The sequence below is a fragment of the Nanorana parkeri genome, unplaced genomic scaffold (genome assembly GCF_000935625.1).
Source record: "Nanorana parkeri isolate BGI_ZX_2015 unplaced genomic scaffold, ASM93562v1 scaffold746, whole genome shotgun sequence".
NCBI lineage: Eukaryota > Metazoa > Chordata > Amphibia > Anura > Dicroglossidae > Nanorana > Nanorana parkeri.
The window spans coordinates 199,115-220,658 of NW_017307014.1; the positions used below are offsets into that span (position 1 = coordinate 199,115).

General features: G+C 39.1%; 1 protein-coding gene across 1 annotated transcript in view; it reads left to right on the top strand.

The window, feature by feature from the left end:
- Positions 1–21,544, top strand: part of EXOC2 (exocyst complex component 2) — a 137,761-nt gene that overhangs the window by 49,436 nt on the left and 66,781 nt on the right. Inside the window, exons 6-10 of the mRNA XM_018564356.1 lie at positions 3,096–3,176; positions 7,828–7,973; positions 8,426–8,507; positions 10,727–10,829; positions 13,860–13,978. Coding sequence (XP_018419858.1) covers positions 3,096–3,176; positions 7,828–7,973; positions 8,426–8,507; positions 10,727–10,829; positions 13,860–13,978 — 531 coding nt within the window. The remainder of the gene's footprint in view (positions 1–3,095; positions 3,177–7,827; positions 7,974–8,425; positions 8,508–10,726; positions 10,830–13,859; positions 13,979–21,544) is intronic.

Consider the following 21,544-nt stretch of genomic DNA (forward strand, 5'->3'; position numbering starts at 1 on the left):
TATATATTCATACACACACACACATCAAGGATGAATGTCACATATTTAAAAACAGCTCAGGTAGCTACTTGACTACTTGACATTTGGATTAAGCAATAAAAGGTTTTACATAGCGGCCAATACTAATTTTAGAGAATAAATGGTACCTGGGCCATTCAAAATAGAACTAGACAGGTTGTGATGTGCTCAGGTTTTATAGTGGTTTCTGGTTAAAAAGTACAGTATGGTCTTGTTCACTGATACAGTGCACTTCATAGCTTCCCTTGCTGTGCACTTTTTATGAGTTAACTTCTGCTTAGCTTTGCTAAATGCAATATGTTTCATGTTACTGCTGCAGTGCACAAATGTTTGTAATTATTCCTTGTGTTGATATGCAGGTTGTGTAGTTATTTATCTTATATTGAACACTTTGCATATGATTGCTATATGTGATGACATAAAAAGCTAATGTTTAGGAAAAATGCATTGCATGTCAAAATAAAGTTGACATTTCGGTGTGTCCTCTCTTCTAGCTTCTAGGCTTTTATCTAACTGGTATAATAAGAAATGTAGGAGTTTCATAGATCAGTAATGTGCAGAACTGGTGTGTGTGCAGCATTTTATGGATGTGATGGCTCATTAAGTTTTATTAATGCATATAGAGGAGAAAGCATGGTGCATGTTGGAAAGCTTGTAATTTATCCCATGTAAGGCATGACTCTGGTGTTATAGAGCAGACTGCAGCCCCTTCAGAATGTATTTAAATCCCTTGACTTCTTTGCAGAACGATGCCCAGAAGTTTATAGTTAACTGAGACAGGACGTTGGTTTGTGCCTCGACACTGCAGATTTAGGAGGAGTTTTATTAGAAAAAAACAAAACATTGTAACATTTAATCTAGGTACTTACAGGCTTGGCAGAAACGTGATTTATACTTGGTGGGTCAATAATGGTCCTTGCCAAGCACACCCTACCGTCAACAGAGCACTAGGATGACTTTACATAGTGGCCAAATCTCCACACAAAATTTAAGTTGGTAGTCAAATGTACAGTCTGAACACTGAACACTTTAATTTAAAGGAAAAAATAGCGCTGTCATCTGCTGAACGGTGCACGTGGAAAAGTTGTGTAAATCTCAAGACTGGCTACACAGATTTACAATGTTTTTGTAGGTCAGTGAATAGTTCCAAAAGACAAAGGTCTTGTTGCTGAAACCCAGATTGGATGGCAATCATCGCAAGTCTCAAGGTTCCTTAATACATGCTTATGGAAAATGTCCAAACATTTTCCATAAGAAAAACTATATACATCCAAAAAATGCAATTACAAAAGAGATACGTGACAAATGGCAACTTTAAAGTAGCATTAAAGGCTGGGCATTTTATTTACCTTAATGCATTCTATGCATTAAGGTAAAAAACGCCCAGTACCTTTTTACTCCTCCATCCCAAGCACACTTACCTGTCACTGCCACTGGTCCCCGTAGCGATCTTCTATCCCAAACGTCCTGGTTGCGGGGTAGGAGATTGAGGGCAGAGGAGCTATAGGCCCCCATCCCAAGCACACGTGGGCCGTGTGTGTCTATGGCCGCACACAGCCACTTGCGGGCACGACCTTGAACGAGCATGCATGGGTGCCTCTACAGCAGCTGCTTAGTTGCTGGTGGCACCCGTCCAGGGGGCAGAGAGGATGCAGGAACACCACTAGAAAACAAGGAATTGAGAGATTAAATTTAAAAAAAAATCTGCAATAAAGAAGGCCTCCCAGTTATGAAAATTTAAAAAAAACCTAAAGCTTTAATATCACTTTAAGGCCCGTTCACACTATATCCAGTGGGTTCCAGCACAGTTAGTGGCTGGAATGCACTGGTTCGCATAATTAAATCCTCCCTGCGTTCTTGGGCGGAAGGGGGCGTGGTGGTGCCAAGTCAATGGCACTGCAGCCATGCCTCCTGCCCGCAATGCCTTTGCCCGCACCAGAACGTCTGGAACAGCAATGCCTGTGGTCCGGCTGTGCGATCGCAAAAAATAGTGACAGAACGCACTGGATATAGTGTGATTGGGCCCTGAATCTCCTTGAACTCTGTTACAAATGTATGCCGGAAATACTTTGTGTATGCGGTAGTTTAAAAAGCATTTCTTAATGCATATTAAACAAAAAGACAGTAATAATTATGATTTAAAACTGAACTAGCGAGTTAAATATTACTATCAAATGCTGGTGCTCTCTTCCTGTCTCCTCCACCCCCATTATGTGGATGAGCTCTTAATGTCCTCAGCAACAGCATAATGACATTGGAGAGGCCGGGGCAAGACTATTAACCTCATGGGGCTGATTATATAGCGGGAAGTATTCCTTTACTTTACACAGACCGTAGACTAAATGAACTGTTAAACTTTACAATTCAAGGGGGGCACGTGAGACTAATTTCTTTTTTTTTATTTGGATAGAGTGGGCCAATGGTTAAAATATATGCCAGTTTTTTTTTATATCTGCATCACTGAAATCACCCTCAGTACTTGTCCTCAGGGGCAACTTAGGAAGTGAGTAGATATCTCCCCAAGTGAGGAGAATTCCTGTCTTTGGCAGTTGCCACCACAACAATTGTTTCCACAATTTTATTACCTACTACTGTTCCAGTGACCAGTGTACAAATTAGCTTTCTTCCTCACGGTCTAAGTAATAGTGGTCACCAGGACAAATAGTGAGAGTAGATTGCTGCAACAGGGACACAAACAGCAGTAATAACCTGACAAAGTTTGTAACCTTTCACCACTCCATCCCATGAAAAAAAAAGTTCTACTTTAACCATGCCAGTACATTTTCCTCCAGAACGGTAAGTGGGAAAAAAGTGAAAAACTCATTCAATTCTTTAGAAATGTCACAGACATTTTTCAAGAGCATTTCAATATTTCTAAAATGATTTGTTTTCTTACGGTTTCTAACTATTTCAAATAATTTTTTTTCACTTTTATTTTTAAGTAGTAATTTTGCAGGTAGGCTTTGGGCTCTACATTTTTATATAAGGTTGCTTAGGTACAAATGGTATAAGGGCTGCTGTTTGAGAACTGTTAAATGTGACTTGTGTACATTTTCTGATGACCATTTATTTTCCAGCAATCCATCAAAAATTGGAAGCGGATGGTACGGAAAAAGTGGAAGGTTCAATGACGCAAAAATTGGAAAAAGTTCTAAAAAGTAAGTTTTATATTCCCTTAAAAGCATCTATTAACAGCTAAACAGCTTTCTTTCATTCCACTCCTGCTAACGTGTTCACACTTATTTCCAAATCTAAATTCACTTAGTACACAGTGACTCAAACTCATTATGCTTAGAAAATGTAAGATTTGGTGATGGAGTTTCTGACTTTTCTTCCGTTTCCTAAATAATAAAATAAACTTTGAGGCCAGTGTTTCAAATATTTTGAAATTTAAAATATACAGGAAAACAAAATCTTTGATATTGATTTAACTTCTTAGGGGAAGGAACTGTTATATTTTATAGCAGTCATCTTCAGTTTTGTAATTTCTTTTTTTTAGTTATGAGTCTTTTATACGTTTAATTAAAGTAATACTAAACTTGGGAGTTAAATCTTAAAAATGCATTCAAGTACCTTAACTATTAATACAAATTTACCTTATCTGTGTATCACTCCGCTCTAGATCCTCAAATCATCTCTGAATTTGTGCTGACACATTCCTTCCTCCTGGAGAGTGGTTACCCTTGGTTCTCCATGATCCCTTTGTGTGTTGTTAAGTAGCCCCCGCTCCAAAATTAGTAAACTAAACATAAGATTGCAGTCCATCACAGGAGCGAGCTTGGAGTGGTGGCTTCTTTACAACACACACAGGGACCATGTGGAACAAAAGTAGCCACCCTCCTTGGACAGTGTCCGCGCCAATTCATAGTTTGATTTGAGGGTCTACAGCTGAGTGAAACACAAATAAGCTACATTTTTGTTAATAATATGGGTAATTAAATGCATTTTTAAGATTTAACTCCTGAGTTTAGTGTCACTTTAACACCATAATCTAGTGGCAACGACTTAAGGGTCTTTTATAGTAATGTTTTTATTTTATAGTAATGTCTTTATTTTATAGTAATGTCTTTATTTTATAATGTCATGACCTTTTATATGTATTTAAAACATGTCTTCAGTTGGTCATCCTAATATAAAAGACATTTACATCAGTGTTTAATTAGGTTGAGCGAAACTGAGTTTTTGCTTTGTCAAAATGTTTACAAAATCAGGAACTTTGCAGCGAAATTTAACCATTTGGCAAGGTGCAATGAAGTCAATGGGAAAGGCAAAATCAAAGCACAACTCCATGTGCTGGCCTCCCCCTCACCCCTCTTATGCATAACCCTCCCTCACCACCACAACCCATCTGTATTTTTTTATTATATTCTTACCCTTTTTATATGTTGTTAGGACAGTCACGTTATATGCAGGGCCCTCTTTTTCTTCAGATATTTTCATGGTGGTAGGCGGACCTCACTGATGCCAGGAAGGTCATCACTTCCACATCAGTACGCTGTGAGTGCTGTGCAACGTGAAGATACCCCTTTCCAGGTGACAAATTCTTGACACCCTGCACTCCCAGTACATGTTAGAAGGTGTTCTGAGTCTTGCAGGTTGAATGGCCATCGTTCAACCCGGAAGAAAACCAAGGTCGTTATTTGGCTGAGAAGAGGTACTGTAAGAGACAGTGCCAAAGAAGAGGAAATTATCACGGCCAGAACTTTTTTTTCCCTTCAGGGATACTTTAGAAAAAATAGCCTTGAGATAGGCTTTAAGGTTGTATTTGGTGTTTTTTAGGGGTGTAAATGGCTTCAGAGGTTTTGGCATTCATCATATTTTCTATTGCCTTCATAGACACAAGTATACATGTACAGGAAAACACTAAACTTCTCTTATGGGTCCAAAAGACATTCAGCTTTCTTATGTCTGTGCTTGCACAAAGCAGAAAAAATATTTATATTAGTCAGGAAAAATACACAGGATAGGCAAGAAAGTGTGATCGCAGTAATACCTTTTTAGTAGCTTTCTAAAAATATATATATTTTTTAAATATAACAATTTGTAAACTCTAGGCTAAATACATTACATTTATGAAAGAAAAAAGTCAGAAGTGCTTTGACCAGACCAACAGGTTGTGCACAGATTAAATACAGTTATCAAATTTACAAAGGTGCTATCACATGCTTGGTAAATTGTTTTGCATATCATCAGTGTTCAGTGTGCACAAAATCAGAATGACTTATATTGGGGGAATGGAGTCGAACTTGCACACAAGACTAAACCACCACTCTTTTAAAATAAATGAAAATCAATGTAACACTCTGGTAGAAGAGCACTTGTACATACTGCAGAGGCAACAGCAAGGAACATAAGTGCTTATACAGAACAGAAATTTCATAACCGAATAAGCAAGGAACATTTAGAAGTCAAACATTTTTAAAATGTTCGGTTCACTACTCTCAGGGTTAACATAAGGACAATATTTAAGGCACCTTGTGTAAACTAACTGCTTTATAGTACATCTGTAAAGTTAGACCTTTTAATGTTTCACACTGCAGTGCTAATGAATGACCTCCTGTATTTTGTCCGTTTGTAGTTTAACCTATTTTCACGTCAACTTTTATTATCTTATGACACCAGAAAAAGGATTCTTCTTTTTGAACAATTATAGTTATTTTCAGGTTAGAATTATTACGTTTGAAAATTATGGTCACATGGCTGGAAAAAAAAAACATCCTTATCCTGGTGCTAAGAAAACTTTACTTCAAGTTGTTCTCTGATTGAACAAGGGTCCGTGATGTCACAATCTGCTCCTTGTCCAATGAGAGAATACCTCATATTCATTGATATAAATAGTAGGCATTCTCTGAATGGCCACTGTGCCGAGCAAGCAACCTCTTGGGAAAGCTGCTACCTGTGCTCCTCTAAGAGAGATCATAACCACAAAGGAAGAGAAGTGCAATTTCCCGCTGGGGCACATGCATCAGTAAAAACCCGGTTCAAAACCAAAACAAAAAAAGGTTTGGCTGGAATCTCCCTTAAATACAGTTTACTAATTGGATTATCGGTAAGCATAATTGCCTCTTGAGTTTGAATAAGGTTGAGCCTGTTCGAAGATCTGGTATTATTATTTTTTTTTTAGGCCATTACTGAATGGACATGAATGATAAATGGTATGCAGCTATTAAGTAAATGGCTATTGAGCATGTTGACAGCTGTAACATCTCTTAGTCTAATTGCTAGGCAGTTGCACGTTTTGTGTGTGGTGTAAGAGTTTTTGCTGGATTTTACCGCTTTCCTTACTGTTATATTTCAGGTTGTTAAGTGAAACATTGGCGTCACACAAGTGAAGGCTTTCGTTTTTACTTCAGAGTTGTAAAATTCCTGCAGTGCTTTTGTAGTATTTGTATTAAACAATTATTTTAGCTTGGCTGTGTTCAGATTCGCTGGGCCACCCACAGTGCTGAAGAGAGTATATGGCACGCAAGCCACCCAGAGAGGCTGATGTAATTTTTTTTTTTCAACTTTGCTTAAAGTATGGTCACTAGACCAGATAATGTAGAGACTTTCTGCTGGCAGTGATCAAAACGGTCCAAAATACTTCCAGTTTTTCATCTTATTTTCGTTTGAGTAAAAGTATAATTAGGATCATTTACAGGGAGAAAAATCTGAGCTATTTACCAGTTGTATAAATGGCCTCTTATATAGTGGGATCACAATAGCGCATTTGTAGCCTTAAAGCGTTTGAAAGACCAGTATACCTGAGTTGTGGATGTCAGTTTTCATAATATACTACCAGTGCTTTCTTTTAAAAAGTGAAAAATGTGTTATTTGAAGGGGGACCAGGATTTGTAACATGGGGAGCTCCTGAAATCCAATTGACTACACAATAACACTCCTTTAAAATGTAGCCTAACCAATATCTCTGATATTCCCTGAATGCGTTTTCTAATAAATCGCAACTTAAATACCTTTTCTATGTGGTCACATGACTGTCTGTGTGTCAGTGAAGGGCCAATAACACTTTTAAATTCTGGGTGAACTGGTAAAACTGTGACATAACCCCCCAGCGTCCATAGCTCTAAGGCATTGTCAGCCATAAGAGAGAGTTTAGACCAGTGGTTCTCAACCTTTCTAGGGCCGGGACCCCTTGGTAACACTTGCCAAGTTGTGGTGACCCCCAACGGTAAAATTTAGGGATGCACCAATATTAGTATTTGTGTGGGCTCTCAGGAGGCTATGCGGGCTCTCAGGTAGCTAGTGGGACTCTCTGGTGGCACCCAGTGCAGGCTCTGTGGTGCCCAGTGTGGCTCTTTGGTGATCAGGCACTCCTGCCTGCTCCCCTCTCTCAGATCCCCTCTGGGCGCCGCTGCTGCAGCGCCATCTAGGAGAACTGCCACTGCTGCGCTAGGAGGAGGCTAAGGAGTCTTTTACCTAGCAAAACACAAGGCACATGGTGACCTCCTCAACTGTGGCTTGCGACCCACAGGTTGTGAACCACTGGTTTAGACCATTCAGCTGCAGAGAAAGGGGATACAAATAGAGCTTTGTGGTCACAACTTTAAAATGTATCCAAAGCAAAAACGTTTGTTGTTGCATTTTTTTTGGTAGTATTGGAAAGTAAGAGGAAGGGAAGAAAATTAAGGTTATTTGTATCAGGACGTTAGTTTTAACACAAGTTTAGAAGCACATAGTGTATAGTACAGCAGTGCATTTAACTGAAATACATTTTCCTGAAGACAACTATATCTATATTGTGGTATATAGTACTGGAAATGTTAGGTTTGTTTTCTTTGCATTACCAGAGCTTTTGCTTTCTGTAATCAGGTGCAAGTACAACAGCAGATACTCTGTTCCAAGAAGTACTTGGCAGGAAGGATAAAGCTGATTCTACTAGGAATGCACTGAATGTTCTCCAGCGATTCAAATTTTTGTTCAATCTTCCACTCAACATCGAAAAAAACATTCAGAAGGTGAGTGCACACAAATATATTAGCTATAGATAAAGTGTTAGCACGTGCTTACACTAAACACCATCAGCTAATTACACAGGCTAATAATGTAAAATGAAAGATTATCAGGCCTGTGTGAAAAACTAGCCTTCTTCCTGTAACAGCTCCCCATTGTGCTTATAAAGTCGATGTTATGCTGAGTCTGACCAAGTCTAGTGCTGAGAGCTGATTACTAAGTGCTCTAGGTCTAGTTCTAGTGCCTAGCACAGTTATATTTAGACCCACTGAACAACTGCTATAACAAGTGGATGTACGGTAATGAAAATGGAGATTGTTAGTACAATGTCTTTCTGACTCAATCTTTATGTCTGTGACTTTATTAAATGTGTTTAGTTTTTTTGTTTCTTGAGCACTGCCTTTCCTTATTTATGTGTTATATGTTTTACTGTCATATGTTGTTTTCATCTCCTTAGGGTGACTATGATGTCGTCATTAATGATTATGAAAAAGCAAAGTCCTTATTTGGAAAGACTGAAGTTGAGGTTTTTAAAAAAGGTGAGAAATATATTTTTCCATGTGTATGGTAAGTAAGGTGTATGTGTATAATGTGTAAATGTACACTGAGTGGCCAGATTATTATGACCACCTTACGTTTGTAGGCAAATTAGCTATAATTTCACGCTGAAGTTGCTAGAGGGCCAGACCATTATAAATAGGGAAGCAGGTTGTTTACCACGACAGTAGAAGTGATTTGTTTCTGAAGATACGGGTAAACAACGCGATTTAACAGCCTTTGAACGTGGGATGATTGTTGGCCTTCAGAGCCATGGAGCTAGTATCAGCAAAACAACAGAATTCATTAAATGTTCAAGAGCAGCTGTTAAAGTGTTTAAAGACTGGACGGTCAGCCTAAAATCTGGGTCTGAACGTGCGAATTGTGGCAGTCAGAGACTAGTCAATGTTAGGGCAGAACGGAGAGTGGCAAGACTGGTACAAGACAACAGAAGGGCAACAGTGCAGTGTCAGATTCCTCGCATCACCTTTCAACATCTCGTGGAGTCACGAGGCGGCCCAACAAAGTCATCTCGTGGCCCAACGAAGTACTGATGGGGTGGTCATAATAATCTGGCCACTCAGTGTGTATGTATATGTATTTTTTCATGTATATATAGTGAAGCAAGCTGTATTCAAAAAACGATCTCGCCTTCCCCACATGCATGAATTTATTACGCTGTTTTGTTAAACAAGCTTGGTTTCACATGTGCAGCCTGCTTCAGCTCTGGGGCAGGTAATGCTCAATAACTGAATGAATAATAGACCAAGAAGGGTGATGGGCTTTGTTTATTCACCTAATGCAGTAAACCTTATAGCTTCAAGCAAAAAATCTACGAATGGTGAACTTTATAAGACTTGTCCTTTCTTGATAGATCTGCTAATGGTCTTTGTAAAAAAAAAAAAAATACTTTCATCTAGTCTTACCTTGTTCCATAAGTTTGGAAAGTCTCCCACATGCATTTTGGTGAACAGCAAACATGTTTGCTTATTTTTTTCTGTAAGCAATGTCTTTTATATGGCCACTCTTCCATGCAGACCAGCTTTGTGGAGTGTACAACTTAAAGTGGTCCTATGGACCGATACTCCAGTCTCCGCTGTGGAGCTTTGAAGCTCCCTCGGGGTTATCTTTGGTCCCTTTTGTTGCCTGTCTGATTAATGCCCTCCTTGCATGGTCCGTGAGTTTTGGTGGGTGGCCCACTCTTGGCAGGTTTGCTGTGGTGCTATATTCTTTTCATTTTTAATAATGGATATAATTGTGCTACGTGGGATGTTCAAAGATTCAGATTCTTATTATAGCCCAATCCTGATCTGCATGTCACAACATTGTCCCTGATCTGTTTTGAGAGGTCCTTGGTCTTCATGGCGCTGTTTGCTTGGTGATGCCCATTACTCAGTGGTGTTGCAGACCCTGGGGCCTTTCTGAACAGGTGTGTATATATACTGAGATCATTGCATACAGGAGGTCTTTATTTAACTAATTATGTGACTTCTGAAGGTAATTGGTTGCAACAGATCTTAGGGGCTTCATAGCAAAGGGGTTGAATACATCTGCATGCACTACTTTTTCATTTTTTATAATTTTTTAAAACAAGTTAATTTCTTTATTTTCACTTCACCATTTTGGACTATTTTGTGTATATCCATTACATGTAATCCAAAAAAAAACAATTTTAATTCCAGATGGTAATGCATAAAAATAGGAAAAATGCCAAGGGTGTGAATACTTTTGCAATTCCACTGTATGTATATGTTGATTGGTTTATATGAATCTGTCACAGCTCTGACAGAACTGTGGCAGGAATCTCTCCTACGAAGTGGTAAAGTTTTTCAGGGAGAGAGGCTATTTGGAGGAGTTGGGAGTGTAATGGAAACACATAAAATATCAGTTCCAGCAACAAAAAGGCAAATTTTGTTGTAGAATTGTCTCACAGATGCAACACGGAAATTATATGTGCAATACAATCAACAATTTACTCCAACAAGGAAGAGTCCCTATTTAACTCCATTTTCCTTGTCACCGTTATGGTGGTATTTCTTTATGAATTTGTCACAACAATATCTCCATACAGTGGAAGTGCTGCAAATAGAACATCTTGAATTCGTCTTATACATGGGTACTAACATTTTAAATGTTGCAGGATTTTTATGAATTTAGTTGAAGTTTACCAAGTACATAAATGTCCTTTTAATTTACGCCCATGTGTTTTATTTTCATACAGTATATGCTGAAGTAGAAACCAGAATTGAAGCACTGAGGAAATTACTTTTGGATAAGTTGTTGGAAACCCCTTCCACTTTACATGACCAGAAACGCTACATCAGGTAAAAAGCCTTTACTATGCCTTACTCTTCAGGTTCAGAATAGCCTGACACCTATTAGATTGTAAGAAGCATTAGGTTGGTTATCTGCGTAGATGTTAGGTGGTTTGTTGTAGATATCTGTAGTGTTTATCCATAGCTCAAAATAGAAAGATGAAAGTTTGAAATTGGAACTGTAATAAGGGTATATTTTTAATGTGGAATAAAAGGTTCAAAACTTGTTCTAAAGAAATACTTGAACCATCTGGATACTCAACAGTAGTACTGGAACAATACCCTGTACACAGATGAGGCAAAATTATCATTTATATACCGTAGTAGTTGTACATTTTAAAGAACACAAAATATTACAAAATCAATAAAGAAACACCAAAAACTCTTTCTACTTATGAAGTAGAATTAATACATAATAATACATTCAGGGGCTTTAAGTAAATCTCTCCAAACCCTTAGAATTCAAACTGAGCATATAAAGAAAAAGTACATAAGCAGATCTTACCTTCAATGAAGACTGCATATTAAAGCTATTAGTAGGTCCAGATTCTATCTGCCCGGGTTTGGGCAACAATGATTTTAACGGTTTAAAAATGTGCTCAATACAGATATTCCAGTTTAAAGTAGTGTGCTTGGTCTATTAAATACACCTGGCTTTCTTTATTTTTTATGACCTAAAAAAGGACCAGCTTACATTTTAGTAACGATTGATATAGATATTCAGATATTTTTTGCAAATATAATTTTTTAATTGTATTATTATTATTATTATTACTACTATCTATGTGTATAACACTATAAATATCCACCATGCCTTACAATACTGTATACAGTAAACCAGTGTAAATTGTTAACAAAAAGGTGCTCATTTGAACTTCTAATAAGTTGGTTAAATCTTGAGGGGGTGGCCTGATCGGGTCCACAAAGCAGCTGCTTTTTGCAGAGGCTAAAGGGTTGCTCCATTCAAAGTGAATTATAGTGATGTATCCACCAGTCCACCACACTCCATTTTGTGGGTCATTTGGTGATCTAAGTATTGCTTTTATTGACCTGCTTGTAATGCAATAGAGGTATTCTAAAGAACACTCACTCTAGGACCTTTGCTGACGTATACATATGGAATAATATTTTGAAATATTAGTATTGATATAGAAGTTTTCTTAAGTAAATAGTTTTTGTAAATTCATTGCAAAGTTTCTTGCCTGGAGACCCTGTCAGCAACAGGACTTCTTTTGCAGGCTGTCAATGGCGACTTGGCTATTGGGCTCCCTATCTGATATACCTGACAAGCAGCCCAACAGCCAACTGAAGGAACTCGGACAGCAGGCTGAAAACCCTAGGTATTATTAGATCTTTTACACAAAGGCTTTAATTTGCATAATATCAGTGTGTGCAGCATTTGTAAAGCTTTCAGCAAGCTTTGAGCAGCTTGGTTAAAGCCTTTTAAAGAAAACTTAAGCTCCTATTTGGAATGTTAGACACAGATCTTAATGGGAGCCTTGTCTATCACTTTATACAAGCTGCTAACAGGATTAGCAAGTGTTTAACAAACTGAAAGTAGTGCTGAAGCATTTTAAGGCCTGCTAGGAACTTGTTTAAATTGACTATTAGTACTGCCGTTAGAAAATGTATTTTAACCTCTCCATAGTGGAGCTGAATGGTGCTTTTAAAAGGTGTCAACAAACCTGCTGCAAGTTTGCTGAAAGCTTTGTAAAAGCATGCTGTAGACACTGTTTTATACAGGCTGAAGCACCAGTGAACAAGGCCTTAGAGGTTTAAAGATTGGTTTCAGTAGTTGTCTGGAATTGACACTAGAAGAGCATTGCCACTGATTGCTAAAGGATAACTTAAAGTGACATTAAACCCTCAGATTTTTTAACATAAAACAATACTGTAATGTGTGCCTTACTGTAATCCATGGTTGTTTCCCTTCTCTTTGCTGCTCTTCCTTTTAAATCTATATCTGTTCTCATGCTCTGCAGAACTTCTGTTTTGCAGCAGACTGCCTTGTCTCAGGAATGGATACACGGTGTCTGTGTATCCGTTTGTATGGGTTTGTAATCTGAGCCAGCACTACAGGAAGAGGCCGTGAGCTGAAAAGGGAAGTTCTGCAGAGCATGAGAAGACATGAGTATTTAAAAGGAAGAGCAGCAAAGAGAAGGGAAACAACCATGGATTACAGTAAGGCACACATTACAGTATTGTTTTATGTTAAAAAATCTGAGGGTTTATGTCACTTTAACCTTAGAGCATAGTGTACAGATGTGTCCCCTGCACTCTTTACAGTGTTCACAACCTTTATTTTAAAAGTGGTGCTCGTAGTGATGATCACAGATGTGCCGTGCGCGTAAAACGTGTATAGATGGAAGATTACCAGCACTGAGATGATTTTGTCAAATCCTTGTGTACATTTATTGGGCAATAAATGTACACAAGGATTTGACAAAATCTTTTGAGTGCTGGTGATCTTCAATCTAAACCTTAGAGCAAACATGTAATATATTGCAGCTTACCAGTCCTTAGATGTGATGGTTGCATTAGTATTCATTTTTCAGGCTAAGAACATTTTCCGCAAGTACAGAAAATACATGTTGATCTAGCCAGAACTGCAGTGTCCATGTCAATTCCTGTGAGCTGGACTGATAAATCTGCCAATCTTAGATTTCTTCTGTAAATTTATAATATGCACCATGTACTGTTGTTTGAACAAACACCAGGCAGATATATTTAAAGTCCAGCCTGGGGGGGGGGGACAATTATGGATTCCTCCATAGATACAGTGGAAGAGTGAGCGTAGCCACCCAAAAACAGTAAGTGTGTTATTCACAGAATTACTAGGTGAAAATAAAGGGAAATAAAGTATTAAAAAGAAAAATAATGCAGCCACCATATCCGAGGACTGTTGAGCTGCGTTACTATACTTTTGTTTTTGGGTTTATATATACTTTAAAAATAGCGCAAGACTCTACGGTACGCAGCTTTCTGCTGAGCTTTGTTGTAGTCAGTAGGTGACCTGTGATCCCTTATTCTGTTTTGCAGATATCTTTCCGAACTCCACGCTCCGGGTGACCCAGCTTGGAAGTGTATTGGAGCACAGCACAAGTGGATTGTTCAGCTTATGCACAACTGTAAAGATGGCTATGTGAAAGAACTAAAAGGCAAGAATGAAAAAGATTGTCTGGAAACTATAACCCATTGCACCTATCAGCACATATCATTTAAGTGTCAGTGTGTGCATTTTGTAAAAGCTAAATGGTCCATCAACCCAGAACTGGTATGTCAGTTTTTGATTGATGGCAAAGAATTAAATGAGCAGTTTCGTATATCCTTTAGGTACTTTGGTGGTGAAATTTTTGTTCTGTACTGTACGTCCTTTGTGGATATGACAAGGTGTTACGTCTCTTTCCTCCTGGATATTTATTTGTTTTATTATGGAGAAAGGAACAAGAGGAGTGGGAACTGTGGAGCACTGACAGAGCAAAAAAATGACCACTGGAGTTCCCAAGAGAGGTAAAAAGCCAGGAAATGATTTGGCACTCTGACCTCTGCGCGTCACTGACCTCTGCGCGTCACTGACCTCTGCGCTGTGCGTCACTCTGACCTCTGCGCTGTGCGTTACATTACTGACCTCTGCGCTGTGAGTTACATTACTGACCTGGCGGAGTTAAGTCCGGGGCAGGGTAGGGTTAGGTGGGGCAACTGGTGGCGAGTAACTTTTAAGGCCTGGCTAGTAGCTCACTTGAAATTTTGAGCCCTGCACAATATTTATTTCTGCTGCCAGCTATTATCTTGCAAGCTGGCATGGAAAAACTATATTGCAGGTCTAACAGGAGCACTGGGGATGACATTTCTAAAGATATGTGGCTCCCGTAACAGTCTACATTCACCTTCTCGTCCAAATTCCACACAGCCTTCAAAAAGAAGTTTTGGGATTTTTTTTTTAACCTTGCTAGTACTCGCCCAAATAATCTGATACCCCCGTTACCGGAATTTCCGGGCAGAGGGAGATTTCCTGTGACTGGCATGGCCACAAGGGAACATGGAGCTAGCTTACCGGGCAGGAATTAACCGCCGAGTCATTACCCGCTGCTTAGCTTCCTGATTGGTCGGGAAGCCAACACCATTCTTTTTGGGAAAACAGCTGGCTCAAAGCTGATTGGTTGGGAAGCTGGCTTTCCAGCCAATCAGCATCGAGACAACCAAACAGCATGGAGCCGGCTTCCCTGGCAATCGAGAAGCAGGGCAGCATGTCAATACCTGCCGCCCGACTTCTTGATTGCTCGGGAAGCCGCCTCTATGCTAGTGGAAGTACTGGTATCGGTACTTAGTAAAAGCGAGCACAGAAAGATGAATATCGGTACTCGTACTGGATACTGAAAAACCGGTATCGGTGCATCCTTTATGAGAAGGAATATATGTATTTATAATTCGTTTTGGCACTGATAATAAAATGGTATCTATAGAAAGCGCTTCACTACACTTGTTTAGTATTATTTAGAAGTATTTTTTAGAGTTGGCAGCTCACGATTTATGTGGTAATACAGGTGAAACTCGAATAATTAGAATATTGTGCAAAGTTCATTTATTTCACTAATGCAACTTAAAAGGTGAAACTAATATATGAGATAGACTCATTACATGCAAAGCAAGATAATTCAAGCCGTGATTTGTCATAATTGTGATGATTATGGCTTACAGCTCATGAAAACCCCAAGAACCCCAAATCCACAACCTCAAAAAAGTAGATTATTACATGCAATCAATAAAACAAGGATTGTACATAGAACAATATCGAACCTCTGAAAAGTACAAGCATGCATATGTACTCAGTACTTGGTTTGGGCCCCTTTTGCAGCACTTACTGCAATTACTTTTGCACGATATTCTAATTATTCGAGTTTCACCTGTAGATAGGCGCAACACAAATGTGTATGAATTTAAAGTCCCTGTGTATCTGCTCATCTCCCCCATGCTCATCACTTTTCCTCTCCTGTCTACGTAGTGCTTAAAACACCCCTTGTATCCCTTATGCTCTCACAGCTCCTATTCCTTACTTTCTCTTTTCTTTATATGTTTTCCCCACTAGCTGCCCAGTTTCCTGTGAAATATATTCCTTTTAACCCACCCCACTTTTCTTCTGCCAGCATTTGCCTGATGACTTCTCCATCTTACAAAAGCATGGAGTGGGAACATCGGTGGAGAGAACTGCTAGTTATAAATAGAAAGTAGTAGGTTTTGCTTAAAACACATATAATACACATGCCTTACATTTACATGAATTCTAGTTCAGTGCAACTTGCAATAGATAATTCTGAGCTGTGATTTATTTTTGTTTTGTTTAGTGGTTTAACAGTATGGAAAATGTGTGGCTAACCTTGATAAATTGATGCTTGATAATGAACTCCAGAAATTTTTGTATTACATATGTCTAGATATAACATACCTACAGGAATGAGCAAAAATTGACTGTTACGCATAATCAGTTTTACGATGCAATTGTCTCATGTCAGGTCATGGGACAAGTTAGGGCACCTTAACCTGCGGTATATCTAGTAAATCTTTGCTGTCATCTTGTCTTGGCACGTTTTGCTGTGGAGTCTGTGTAGGACTCATATTGAAGAAATGGGCACAACATTTTCACAAACATCTCTTATCTCTGTCCTCTTACTTATTGGACAGTGCAGTGATGGATAGCAGAGGTTAAAGCAGCACAGTAATAATCCCAGACCGTGCTTGGCTGTGTGCAATGCGGAAAAAGAACTGTGCCATTTTGTACAGTCTGTGTGTGTCCATGGGTCGGGTGAAATTCCCCAAATTACAGAAAAACCTATGGTGGTCTGGGAAGGAGAACAAAGACAAGAGTTTAGAAGTCAGTCTGTTCAAACAAACAAAAGTACAATCAGGATGATAGTTGCAGGCTGGAGCTAACGTGGGGAAAGAAACCACTTAAAGTGTAATTATTTAAAGGAGAGTCTTTTGACCGTTTGATTAAAAAAAGGAATCTGTTTCACTGCTTTGTTTGTTTTCCTGTTACATTTTTGTAAATGTGGAGAATATAAAGTCTGAAATTCAGGCTTTCAAGGTATTATACATTATACAAAGTTAGCTGTAAGCGCAGGAGTGCTTCATGCACTTTTCTCTGGTTTATTTTCTTGTAGACTCTTCGCATAACCGGCTAGTGCCTACCCAACCGCCTAACAATTTAAGTAGAACTGAAGCCAAAACTTTCTTTTCTTAGTTTTGGATAGACTAAGGGACGGTTGTAAACCGTCAGCTTTTTTTTTTTTTCCAGAGATTTCCCTTCACTTCCTTTCTGATAGCCACAAAAAGGAAGTGAGAGGAAATCCCTCCAAAATGAGGGAAATCCCTGGAAGTCAGCAGGATCACTAGAACTAGTGTCTCCATTGGAAGATTTCCCATCTTTTTCGGTTTTGATAAAACCCAGAATTTGGGATTTTCTTTCACTTTCAGTAACAAAAGTCTCAAGGACAATGGGGACACAGACAGACAGCCATGCAAATTTGACAGGTGACATCCCTCTCAACTCTATACAAAACTGAAAAAATAAGTTTGCGCTTGCACTTTAAGGCAAAGTGTTGCTTACATGCAGTAGCAAATTCAGTAAATGCTACCATTAACCTGAAAAACGTTACATACGCATCGGAGAATGTTAGAAGCCCTGGGCTAGTCTGGGTTTGTCATATTTCTGTAGGATTGGTTTAATTTCGAGATAATTTTGTTCTTCAATTAGTTATTGCTATATTGGTCATTGTTAGTAGTGTCACAGATTTCAAAGACAACCACAGTTCATAGGCAATATGATGTTACTGTTTGGCTTTTACATATTTTCATGTTTGAGACATCTGTTTGCATTACAATTTTAGAGGTAGGTTGTATTATGTCCCATTTTATTGACTATCAGAGTGCTAAGGAATAGCTTTGTTTTCTGTAATGTTAAAAAAAAAAATGTTTTTGCTTTGGAATAATGGTTGAGCTACCAGTATTAAAGCAAGCATAAAAGGCAGGGAAATAACTAGAAAGATGACCAGAGACTCATGGAAAGTTAATTGATAGCACAAACATTGGAAAGAATATTGATTGTGATCTGATCCTAGTGCACCTTAGTAGCCTATCTTCTCTACACAATTACTGGACCAATCAAATTCACCCATGCAAAGACAGGAATAGTATATATGCTGTATGTAGACAGTATCCTGGGTGTAACCTGGTATTGGAAACAATCAAAGATACTTTGTTGGGGAGGCCTAAAACTAGCAGCTATGTTTTGCAGTTTTGGCAACTGGGCCAAACCTATTTTTATATTTTGCTGTTTTGCAAATCTAGATACCGGAGTTCCTTTAACTAAGCTTGGTGGGTGGTATACACTAAATGTATGATGAAGACATGAATAGGCAAATGTTACTTTTAGTGACAATCTGTAGATCCATGGATAAAGGAGGCACCACATGGGCTTAGGTTAGCACTTCTGCCCTAAAGCACTTGGGTCCTCAGTCCGAATCCTATCTGCATGGTGTTTGCATGTTCTCCCTGTTCTTGCTTGGGTTTTCTTTGGCTAGTCCAGCTTCATCCCACACTTACATAGTCATACATAATATTTGAGGTTGAATAAAGACACAGGTCCATCAAGTTCAACCTATTGCGTGTATGTATGCGTGTGTATGAGTCCCTGTGTGATTTTTTTTTTTTTAAAGGTACCTGTAGCCCTGTAAGTTACGGTCTCAGGGGAAATTGTCCAAATGATTTTTGAATGATTACACACTCTTAGCTGATACCATTGCTTGTGGCAGTGAGTTCCAGACCCTAACCGCTGAAACTGAGAAGAAGCCCCTACGCCCGTTTAAATCTTTTCTCCACCAATCTTAGTCTGGTTTAGTCTTCAAAGACATGCCGATAGGTTAATTGGCTCCTATCTGTATTGGCCCTGTATGCATGTGAGATAGGGACCTTAGGGATCCCAGTAGGGATTGTGAGGGCAGGGACTGATGTGAATGAATAATATGTAAAGCGCTGCAAAATTTGTCAATGGAAAATAAATGCCTGTAATTAAATAAATACAATCTAAAACTATAAGCTGTTAAAGGAGAAGTGTGGGGAGAGTAAAACGTACTTCTCCCTCTAGCTTAGAGCCGGCATGGGACACTGAGGCTGTCACATGCCGGCTCTAAGACTGAAAGACGAGCGATCACATAACTGCGGATGGACCAGCTCGTGGTCTCCTCCCTGCAGAGAGCAGTGCCTGTCAGTTGCCCCTCCCCACATGGATTCTAGTGCTTAATGGAGGAACATATTGGGGGTGGGATACAGCTGTCTCTGGCTCTAGGGAGGCAGAGCCTGCTGTCAATCAGTCATCCAGGGTGGACCCTGACAATATTGTTGGGATCCTTCCTGGCTGCGGCACGGCTCTGCGCTTTCAGCAGATAGTGAGATAGGCTCCCTCTCTGCTTACTTTGGGTGACAAGAGTAAATGTACTCCTGTAAGCCAAAAGAGACTTAAACCCCCCAAAAAAACATTGGCTTTACTTCTCTTTTAACTTGAACACTCTAAAAAGTCAAGGGAGGCTCAAGAGGGAGTGAAACCATGCTTAACCCTTACAGGATTCAGAAAGTATTCAGACCCCCCTCACTTTTTTACATTTTGCTATGTTGCAGCCTGATACTACAGTTGTTTAAATTCTTTTTTTTTTCCTCATTATTCTACACTCAGTACCCCATAATGACAAACTGAAAACAGAATTTTAGAAATGTCTGTGAATTTATTAAAAAGAAAAAAACTAAAATATCACATGTACTTAAGTATTCAGACCCTTTACTCAGTACTTTGTTAAAGCAACCTTTGGCAGCAATTACAGCCTTGAGTATTTTAGGGTATGAAGCTTTGCACACCTTGATTGGGGAATTTTCTGCCAATCGTCTTTGCAAATCCTCTCAAGCTCAGTCAGGTTGGATGGGTACTGTAGGCGGCAGCCATTTTCAGTTGTCTTCAGAGATGTTCAATAGGGTTCAAGTCAGGGCTCTGGCTGGGCCACTCTAGGATATTCACAGAGTTGTCCCTAGACCACTCCTGTGTTGTCTTGGCTGTGTGCTTTGGATCGTTGTCATGAGCGCTGTGCCAAAAGGTTTTCATTGAGGATATCGCTGTACTTTGCTCCATTCAGCTTTCACTCAACCTTAACCAGTCTCCCAGGCCCTGCTGCTGAAAACAGCCCCTCAGCATGATGCTGCCACCCCCATGCTCCACTGTAGGAATGGTATTGGTCAGATAATGAGTTTCCTCCAGACATAACATTTAGAATTGAGGCCAAACAGTTCAATCTTGGTTTAACCAGACCAGAGAATCTTGTTCCAAGATTGTTTGCAAACTCCAAGCGGGCTTTCATGTGTTTTGCACTGAGGAAAGGCTTCCGTCTAGCCACTCTGCCATACAGGTGGAGGGCTGCATTGATGGTTGACCTTCTGGAACTTTGTCCCATCTCCACACCGGATCTCTGGAGCTCAGTCAGTGTGACCATTGGGTTCTTGGTTACCTCTCTTACCAAGGTCCTTCTCCCATGATTGTTCAGTTTGGCCAGGTGTCCTGAATATCATTTGTTGTTGCAAAGGGCCTGAATACTTATGCCAATGTGATATTTTAGTTTTTACTTTTTAATAAATTCACAGACATTTGTAAAATTCTGTTTTCACTTTGCCATTATGGGGTACTGAGTGTAGATGAATGAGAAAAAAAAGAATTTAAACCACTGTAGTATCAGGCTGCAACATAACAAAATTGAAAAAAGTGAAGGGGGTCTGAATTCTTTTTGAATGCACTGTACATACAGTATATAGTGACTGTGTCCATCTCTGGGTCTACATTTTTTACTGAAAGTAGCCTTTATGTATTTAATTTTTTTTTTTTTTATTACAGTATATGCTCCGTTTGATTTATCCAAGTCTGTTATAGGTTTGCTTTAAGTATATTTTTTTAATTTCTAGGCAATGAAGAAATGTCATCTTGGGAGCAATGCTTACTATACTCCTAATTTTATTTTACATTGATGGTTTATTTGTCTGCTGTAATCTTAAAGGCATAATTATATGATTTAACATGTAAAAATGTTGTGGATTTGCCTGTGCCTGCATTTTCTCTTAGATTGTGTATCTGAAGAGAAAGAGTGGTATATTTCCCCTCACTGTGCAATATTTACCTTTTTACTTGAACTAAAAGTAGACCAAGGTCTTGGCTTATTTCCTGCCAGGAAAAGGCTCCATGTTAACCCCTACCGACATCCGCCAGCAGGATTCGCAACAATCCAGCAGCCTGAAAAAAGTTTAGAATTTTTAGTAACCTCTCAGCCTAACATGCTGATGAAGCTGGTGATAAGATTCTTCATCCTCAGTACTGATTGGCTTGACCTGCCTCGTTTATATTTTTGTCTGCTGGAGCTGCAAATGTATATTACATGTGAACTGTCCATAATATCAAATATTTCAAAAATGTATTACTGAGCTACTTTAATTCTTTATGCACTACTACTCATACTTTACTTCGATTACATACAAGCAGTTATTCTAATGTTAAAGGGACCTTTTGCAGCTGTTTCTCTTTCATTTCCCCTCACTTACTGTACAGCTGCAGGAAGGCTTCTTCCAGCTGGGAGCCATTTCAAGTCTTAACCACATCCCTCAGGTTTAGCCTAGTGGAAATATTCTCCGGACGGTGTAAC